Raw genomic sequence first — 9,689 nt, 5'->3', positions numbered from 1 at the left:
TCAAAATTGTATTTACATTAACCAATGCCTGAACAACATTTATCTACAACGAAGTGCGATAAAAATAAATCTATTGGTATAAAATACAGACACACGACGTATCGAACTACCAAAACACTATTTGTGTTTTACATTTTAAATGCTGCTTAATATGGCACTTTGTTCAAACCTCTATTGCGATAATTTTACCGAGGGAATGTATAATAATTTTAAACTTAACTGTGGCTCAATTTACGTTGTTTAAGTGTCGTTGTTGGCAGCGAATTTTTGTATCGAAGTTGTACACAGCGTAGTGAACATTATGTCAATTGTGTAACGAACAAAGTAGATACGATACGGTAGCTACGGGAATTCCCAAGAATTCACGACAATTCTCCTATAGCGTCCGATATTTTGGTTCGTACAGGTTGCTGGAACTCGGATCATGGAACTCAAATGGGGTTGGTCGGGACATATAGCAAAGCAAGGTGATGACAGGTGGAGCAAGGCGTCGACTGATTGGTGGCCGTGATGGGCAAAAGAAATGCTGGGCGCCCAGTTGCAAGTGGATGCCATAAACTTCGGGAGGCCTATACCCAGCAGTGGGTGAAATCTGGCTGTGAATGATGATGATGATGCTATAATTACAAAAATTCGTTGCCATTCTATTCCGTGTCAATATAAATTGAGCCTAAAGCTTCTGTAAGCAAAAAAATAACAGAGAGATACACTCAGACTACACGGTTACGGCAATAGTCAAAATTGTTTGTCTCATTCGACGCCGATCCGAACGTATAACAGCTAAGAAATAAAAAACAAGTAAGTATCTACACCTATTTTGTGAAAATTTAAACATCCCTCGGTCCTAATGTGTGCGGTAACTACTTCTTGCGCCAAGGCCCGTCATTTTGGATATTAATGTCGGTAGGATCCAGCTGGCCGGCCTCTACACAGGACTTGCAGCAGAACCTGGAGCAACAAATATATTAATCAAATAGATCAAACCAGATTTACTTATTATTATTGATACAAAGGTCGAACAAACACAAAGAAAAATTCCTTCTACCCGACGGGATTTGAACCAGCTTCTAGCGCCTGAAAGTGGCTACACAATAAATAGATGAACATCATGGCAATAAATACATCACTATGTTAAACAACAATAAAAATATCCAGCTTCACTTTTTATGTAAATGGAGAAAAGTTTTTCAAATACCCTTTTACAGGGTATTTAAAAACTCTACCTTTTGTATACAGGATAATTTGTAAAATACTAACTCGTAGGACTATATTATTAATATCATAAACAATAAGTTTAGTTCCATGACTTTTTTCAAAACATGATAAGTTTAGCAAAAACAAACTTTTAAGCTTTTGTTGTACAATCCGACACTTTTAAGAGCGATTACACATGGTGATCTTTGGCAGCGATGCAAACACGATGCAGTCGTTAATCGTCTACCTTTACACACGCGCACGATTTTAAGCAGCGATGCAAACGCGATGCAAGCGCTCGACTGCATCGATATGAACGCGCGATTGCATCGCTACACTAGGGATTTATATGCAATTGCATCGATGCAGTCGCGCGTTTGCAATTGCATTGCATCGAATTACGAAATAAACGGAATCAAATTTCATCGGTTATTAAATATTAATATGTATTTTAAATTTTTATTGAATTCATATTCAATTATTTTTTTGTGAAATTACTCCACTAATTTGTTATAATTATTTATACAAAAATAGAACACTCAGAAAAAATTCCTTCGATCCGGCCAGATTCGAACCGACTTACCGTGCCAGATGCTATACCAACTAAGCCACGGAATGAACCAGCAGACCTCACGAATTTTTCTATGTGCTTGCGTCGTGTCTTTGTATTTGCTTTTTCAACGACTTTTTAGTCGTAGCGCCGTCTATAAGAAATCTATGAAAGATTTATCACCCAGCTATTATAAAAATTCGTGAGGTCCGCTGGTTCGTTCCGTGGCTTAGTTGGTATAGCGTCTGGCACAGTAAGCTAGAAGACGACGGTTCGAATCCAGCCGGATCGAAGGATTTTTTTCTGAGTGTTCGATCTTTGTGTTAATAATTATTAATATGTAATTTTGCAATTTTCATCCATTATAGCAAAGCTCAAGTTAACTGGTCGATTTGAAGTGAAACAATTGACGACACCTATTGACAACACCCGTCAATTGTTTCGAATTCGGGCTGGCCAATCGGAACGCAGTTGTCACAGTAATGATATGGCAGAATAGTTTTCAAACAAATTATAAGACACATCGTCTCTATTTTTGCTTATGTACTCGATGCGTGCGACATACCGGTTTCTGCTTTTTTTTTCGTTATATGTTTTCCATCCTCTAAATTATAACTTACTTTTCCATACTCTAAGCGTTCGACATATATGTCGAGCGCTGAGAGTTGACATACGTCAGTCTCGGAGATTTTGAGAATGCCAAAAATTGTGATCGACAACTGTTGTGTTTCTTCGACATTTGTCAAGCGTTTGTCTATTGTATGTAGTCAAAAATTTGTTTCTACTGCATTGACTTACAATTATATGGACGTCGGGTCCGCGCTAAAAAGTGTCCGCACTTGTAAGGCGCTAAAATCGTATACAGAGCGCCAAACTCCGCTTTAGTCTTCATTTGTTCGACTGACAGCGCGATACTGCGATGACATTACAATTTAAATTTCGAATAGGTTAACTTGGGACATTTTTTTCGTGGTTTTTGTATTAGACCCGTCGTCCATTTATTTGTAAGTCAATGTTCTACTGTGACATTTTTCTGTCATATATTCGAGAATCGACCGCCAATTCAGAGATTTGTGTTAACTTTTCCGTTAAGTTAATTTTATTTAAGGTGCACTTACGTTGAGTAATATTTGTGATGACAAAACTTGCTCTTCACAATCAGTTTGCAGTTTGCGAACAGCGGGTTGTCGTTGCACTTTGGCGGTAGATATGCACCTGAAAAAGGAATATGATTTGTATCCCATCGGTATAAATTATGTTTTAGTATGCACATATTGAGAAGTATAATTTCCTATACTTTAATTTTTTTATAATTTTTCGTTATTGGTAAATCTACCGAACAGATTTCCAAAATCCTCTTAGTCAACAAATAAACGAGTGTGAGAGTCTTTTATTTTTTGCACAAAATATTATAGCAGTAGATCCATATTGTCTGCCAGCTCTTTGTAGGAAACAGTTCTAGTGTTCCAAGTAGTATGTGAAGCCCCTGACCAGCATTGGGTCAGTTTAGTCGAGTCGTCATCTCTTCATCGAATGTTTGTACCTGGTGCCACAACAAGTTCTTGAGGTCTTACCTTGTACAGTGATCTGCACAGTGTCAGCATCAGTGCTGAAGGAATTGCTGGCGTGACAGCCGTAAACACCGCTGTCGTACACGCTCACGCCAGATATCGTCAGCCGCGAGTCTGAAACGATACGAATTTTATAGTTCAGTAATTTTTACAAAAATATGACAGAATATAAGCATAGTAGAATAAGAACAACTATAGTAACATCATAGAAACGTCACACGTGTACGAACGCACACATTTGCATAATCTAGCGTTATGTAGACGGTATTATACACTACCCAATTTCAATGGACCCTAAGGTAACCTAACACAAACTCGAATTTTTTCCCGAAATAACGTTACTTCGAATTTTCATTACACCGAAAACTGAATTATAACGAAACCGTTGTTCTTTCAGGATATATTGGATGTTTATCGCAGACACGATTAGGTTCGGTTAGGTTAGGTTAAGTAAGGTTTAAAAGAAAAAACATTTTCCTCTAATAATTACTTTCGAAGTTATAAAAATTCGAGGAAACGTTATTTCTGCATAATGTCATTTCGGAGTACTGATAGGTAACCGACCCTAAGGCTCAATTTATATTGCGGCGGAACGGAGTGCAAACGAATTGTTATAACATAGCATAATGAACTTTATGGTTAATTGTGTAAGGTACAAACTAGATTCTGCGGAATTGTCGCGCACGCCCGCGCATTCCGCGAAAGATTTTGGCTCGTTTCTAGTTTCAAAAATTCGCTTCTACTCCGTTCTGCTGCAATATAAATTGAACCTTTTATTAAATTAGGGAGGTGTCATAAGAGTTTGGGAGTTAGGGACTCTGGTTCCGGCGACTTATATATAAGTGAATAGGAGCAGGACCCCTAGTTATCTAGGGGCCACGCCCACACTTAGGGCCCTTGAAATCTAAGGGTAATAACACTGGTCGTCCCAACACGCCACTTTCACTGTTATTCAGAGTCAACCAAAACCATTTGAGGTTGTGTCAACTCTTAAACATCTCTTTTGAAAGTTATAATTTGCAGATGTGGCATTGTTACACCTCTGTGCGACATTATATGACAAATTTCACTGGATGCGTGGGGTTTCTAATTTGCTGGTTATAAATATTCTAATTATCTTTTCTTATATTCTTACCTGTTTTAAATTTGTGTGTTGTTATTATTTCCGTGTTTTATATAATCTTATTTCAATTTATGTAATTATATGTATATTTTATTATGATTTCTTAATATTTATTTATTTTTTATTATTTTATTTAGTTATTAATAAATATAGTATTTTATTATTATTTTCTATATTCATTTCTATATTGTGAAATATGTGCATCCTATGTGCACTCAAATAATTTTATCCTACAGTTTTTCCTGTAATCCAAAGGTGATCTGGAAAAGATTGCTATTTAGCAATAAGGCCGCCTGTTGTACCTGTCATTTTTACTTTTTTGTATTATTATGTATTTGTCTGTGAAGAACGCAATAAAGAATATTTTTATTGTATTAGAAATATGTCGTATAGGCAATTCGTTTTCAAGCATTGATTTCTATAACTTGGCAACTCTACCACATGTTTCGACTTACCAGTGATCCTGACTCTGTCCGATGGACCAAGTCGGGCGCCGTCTTTCGTCCAGTAGACATCAGGCACTGGATAACCGTCCACGTCACACGGCAGGTTTAGTTCAGAGCCTACCGATAGGTTCGGGCTGTCTAATTGTAGACGCGTTCTCACCGGCACTGTTTTTGAAAAAAATATTGTTTATTATTGTTTATATACTTTATAAATTATGTGTGTGTGTGTGTGTATGTGTATTATTCGGTGTAGAATTTAAAAAAGCTTACGTAAATTACATATCATAATTACTAGGTACTAAAATATGTACATGCACTATACAAAATAAATAAACATTGTAATTTTATTTCCATAACCTTGTTTCAAATAAACATGTAGGCAATTAGAACAAATGATAATAATACATATTTAAGATTAAAAGCAAAGTCTAAGTCAAATAAAGACCGATAACACGTGAGAAATAGATAATTTTACGATAAGAATTGGACCTAATTTACATTTTCTATGAACTTTATTAAACAAATACGTTTTGTACTTGTACTAAGGGTATAATAGCACTTAAATTCATATACAGGGCGTCCTAAAGTTATTGGACATGGCGGGGAAAGAGCGAGGGGCTAGTGAAAAGTAATCTCTTTTGACTATTTTATAATTCAAAACGAGTACTGGCCAATATCGAGACGTATTCGTTGTTTATTCTTTTTTAAAAATTAGTGACGTATTGTTTACTATGTTTCGCTTTGCATAGACAAAATGGCGGGCGAAAAAAGTGCAATGTTTAAAAATGAGCAATAAGTTTTTTTTAGCAAATATATTACTTATTAAAATGCATTTCCTATTTATACCTTTTAGTAAGTACATAAAATCATTGCATTTTCTATGTACATCTCATATGAAAATAAAAGTATCCATGGTCGTCTTTTATTTCGAGCTTATTTAGATTACTTTTCAGCCGTCTCTCGCACTTTATGTATTGTAGGAAATGGAGACATTATTTTTTAATGTAAATAATACTGCATTCAAAGACTTTGCATTGAAAAACGTTGTGTAAAAACGACCAATTGTGTAAAAAAACAGCCTATATTTTTATGATGTTGATCGATAGAGTCAATGTGTTCTATTTAGTTGTTGATATTAATAAATCATTGGTATATTATGCATAAAGCACCTATTGAATACAGCGGTGTTACACCACATATTACTCAGTGCTTAGAATAATAACGCATAGAAACCTAGTCCGCACACGCTAAGTGAGGCAAATTGAAGCGCGCCAAAAGGCCTACACGAGCGGGCGGGCCTTCAGTGCTCAAGGTCAACTTGCACCGCGAGCAGCTCAAGAATTTTAGCTAAAAATGACGAAATGTGTGGTAAATGAGTGTAAAAATACGTTAGACAAACATAAAATAGATACTAACATCACATTCCACAAGGAAGTAACGGCGTTTCAACTTGTATTTTTATATAAATATTCACTAAAACCGAAAATTGACCTACTACTAAAACTAGCCTACATTAATTGGATTTTTGCATTGACTTACAAATAAATGGGACGACGGGTCTAATACAAAAACCACGAAAAAAATGTCCCAAGTCAACCTATTCGAAATTTAAATTGTAATGTCATCGCAGTATCGCGCTGTCAGTCGAACAAATGAAGACTAAAGCGGAGTGTCGCGCTCTGTATACGATTTTAGCGCCTTACAAGTGCGGACACTTTTTAGCGCGGACCCGACGTCCATATAATTGTAAGTCAATGGATTTTTGCCTCACTTGTGACAGTTCGTTTGATATGAAACTATCATTCTATGCGTTATTATTCTAAGACTCAGTGTATATTCTCAATTGTACTATATATTTTTTACAAAGTGATTGATTCAACACTTATATAGTATTCTAAATTAAAGAAACACCATGAAATTTTACATTTAAGTTTAGGAAAATGAATTATGTGTTTTACTGTCGATATTCATAGATAACTTTGATTATTTACTAATAAGTACCCACTTATAGAAGCACTTATAGAACGACTACTTCCTTGTATAATTTATTATAAAATGCAAGATAATAATGGTTATAAACTAGTTTTTGAATGCATTTGTCTCTGTGAGCTAGACGGGGGGGAAACTTTTGAAATTAGTTGTACCGTGTTCCTGTAAATTAAGATATTAAGTTACTTATAAGGAATTAATCCTTATAATTTACTCTTTCGATCGGCATCATAAAAATATAGGCGTTGTGCAAGCTACTTTTAAGTCTTTGAATGCAATATTACCTAATTTTGGAAAATTAAATATTGTCTCCATGAAGCACAGTATCTTATCTACAATATTTAAAATACTACTTGGCCTCCGCGTCCCACAGTCGTGTGACACCATGTATACTAAGTTCCGAATAGACATATAGCCTTTACACAGCCACTCTATCACTCGTGATCAGGAGCGTATAGGACTGCGCGGGGTAAATCCAGTACGCGCAATCGTGTTCGATTACCTGTTTGAACTTTTTTAAGCTTTCTTTCGCACGCGATTGCTCGTGTTCGTTTTTAACTCACTTCAAATAAAGGAGGAGGTTCTCAATTCGACTGTAGGCTTTTTTTGTATGTATGTTACTCGATAACTCCGCATTTCTGAGCCGATTTTGATGATTCTTTTTTGTTGGAAAGAGGGTACCACAGATGTAGTCCCATTTAAAGTTGAAGAAAATATTCCACCTCTAAGGGTAGCAAACTAGGGGATGAATGACTTTTGTGGTCGATTTTTTAGTACTCTGCACTGATTTTGTTGCAAAGAGAGTACTTCGGTAGTGATCCTATTTACATTTGAAGAAATTATTCCACATCTAAGCGTGGCAAACTAGAGGATGAATCGGGTTCGCACACTTTTCGGTAACCGATTTGAATAAAACTTGGCAAATAGATGTGATTCCACGAACTTTTCAGGTCGGTTTATTTAGTGCTCTGTACTGATTGTTACATCGGCAAGAAAGTCCGTCCGTGTAAAGGCTAATAGCACAGGATAGACCGCGTGAAACTGGCGTATCTTAGAGTGCGCGACTGATGTGCACAATCGCGCGGTCTTTCCCTTTCCCTTCCAACGTCTTTACACGCGCGTTCAATCGCTCACGATTGCTGTGTCACGCGCGATAGAGTGTCTGTCTAAAGTCGCTAATACCAGACTGTAAATATAAACACGTCGAGCTTTATTAATTCAGTATTAGCCATAGTCGATCAACTTTGAATTTGTGCAGTGCCGTTTCTGTCACATGACTAATAATAAATTAGCGACAAAATGTCACTGACGTATGAGTGACGAAGACGACGCTCTACAAAGTCGAAATCGGTCCGATAGTCTTTTATATACGGCTTGGTGCTGCATTTAATAGGGCTTTCAGCTGAGCTGCGTTTTAACGTCCCGGGAAAAAAATCAAGACTCGGTGCGGTCTGAAAAAAAAACACGGGAAAACGAGACTTTCAAGACTTTATAAAAATAAGTTTCCATACTTATAAACCTATAAGGCATTTTGGTGGTCAAAACATGATATTTTAAACGACTTATTTAAGTAAAAGTATAAATTAAAAAATGATTTATGATTTTTTCATTTTATATAAAATAAAACAGAAATCCTAAATATTTTTTTACTACCAACTGCCTATTTATTAATTTTTTACATGGTATAAACTAGGCGTGTAAGAAACAAAGTCAGAGTAGTTTCAGATACAGGGACCTGATTTTAGTACAATCGTTCTTCAATGTCCACATATCATACTAAGCTCCACTATACAGTGTTGACATGTCCACGTAACCAGAATAAAAATAACTACTGGTTTAGAAGATTTTTTTAATGCTGCTCAATTAAGTGACTTAAGTCTCAAAAGTCTCGATATTCCCGAGACTGCGAATATCAGTCTAACAGAAAATCTTCGAGACCGAGTTTCCCGGGAAGAAAGCCCTAGTACATACCTGTTGGTACAATTATGACTACTTAAATAAATAAGTTTCAAAATCCAACACACATCATGCATCAAAACCGTCATGCTATGAATCAGGCCTTATTCATGCAAAAGCTAATAACATTGTTGTATAGAATGCCTAATCTTACCAGTATAGACCGGTTCTTCGAACTCCGGCAACGCGGGAGTAGTGGCCTCGGTTTCCGGGGCTCTGGGTGTTATCGGCACCACTTCAGGCGTTTGGTAAGGGTTGTATGCTTCTACAGTCAAAGACCATGTAGCTGCCCGTCCTATGCCGTTGTAGGCTTGGCAGGTATACTGCCCTATTGTTTCAGAGTTGAGCACTTTAATTTGTAACACGTTATCTCTGGCTTCATAGAGCGGGCTGCTGTAGGGTACCATGGGCCCGGTTAGTCCTCTGTACCAATATACGGTCGGTGTGGGGTTTCCGTATGCGAGGCAACGGATGTTGAGACTTCGTCCGAACTCGCCAGTTTCAACCTTGTCGGCTTCTCCGGAGATGCCAGCCGGACCGTTCACAGGATCTACCGTTCCCGATTGTTAGTGTCTACATTACTTTGCGTCTGTGAATGCTTTTAACAGTAGCAATACAAAAACTTATAAAATGCACCGACCGCAGTCTTAGCTATAAGATACTTAGGTAAGTTACGCAGAAGTAAAAGCATTCACTGACTCAATTGAAAATTTTGGTTATGGACAAGGAAGAAAAATGATAGACAAACACAAATGGTATTAATTAAGTACCTGATATTGTTTTGAGTGTTCCTGGTATTCATGTGTTTGCAGGTATTTCGTTTATAACAGATATTATTAAATCGTTCAATAACATATCGG

At 36.7% G+C, this 9,689-nt stretch overlaps 1 protein-coding gene across 12 annotated transcripts in view; it reads right to left on the bottom strand.

The window, feature by feature from the left end:
- Positions 1-235: 235 nt before the first annotated feature.
- Positions 236-9,689, bottom strand: part of LOC113226569 (papilin) — a 200,847-nt gene continuing 191,393 nt past the window's right edge. For 10 of the 12 annotated variants that reach the window (XM_026459242.1, XM_026459250.1, XM_026459248.1 and 7 more), the window contains 5 exons: positions 8,984-9,379; positions 4,894-5,049; positions 3,319-3,429; positions 2,863-2,959; positions 236-948 (listed from right to left, as the gene is read on the bottom strand). In XM_026459242.1, the coding sequence (XP_026315027.1) occupies positions 861-948; positions 2,863-2,959; positions 3,319-3,429; positions 4,894-5,049; positions 8,984-9,379 (848 nt within the window). In that variant the 3' untranslated portion in view covers positions 236-860. The remainder of the gene's footprint in view (positions 949-2,862; positions 2,960-3,318; positions 3,430-4,893; positions 5,050-8,983; positions 9,380-9,689) is intronic. The other 2 variants (XM_026459251.1, XM_026459254.1) reach the window with 1 other exon arrangement.

The sequence above is a fragment of the Hyposmocoma kahamanoa genome, unplaced genomic scaffold (assembly GCF_003589595.1).
Source record: "Hyposmocoma kahamanoa isolate Upper Pololo Valley unplaced genomic scaffold, ASM358959v1 192, whole genome shotgun sequence".
In the NCBI taxonomy this organism is placed as follows: domain Eukaryota; kingdom Metazoa; phylum Arthropoda; class Insecta; order Lepidoptera; family Cosmopterigidae; genus Hyposmocoma; species Hyposmocoma kahamanoa.
This window is presented reverse-complemented; position numbering and strand designations above follow the sequence as displayed.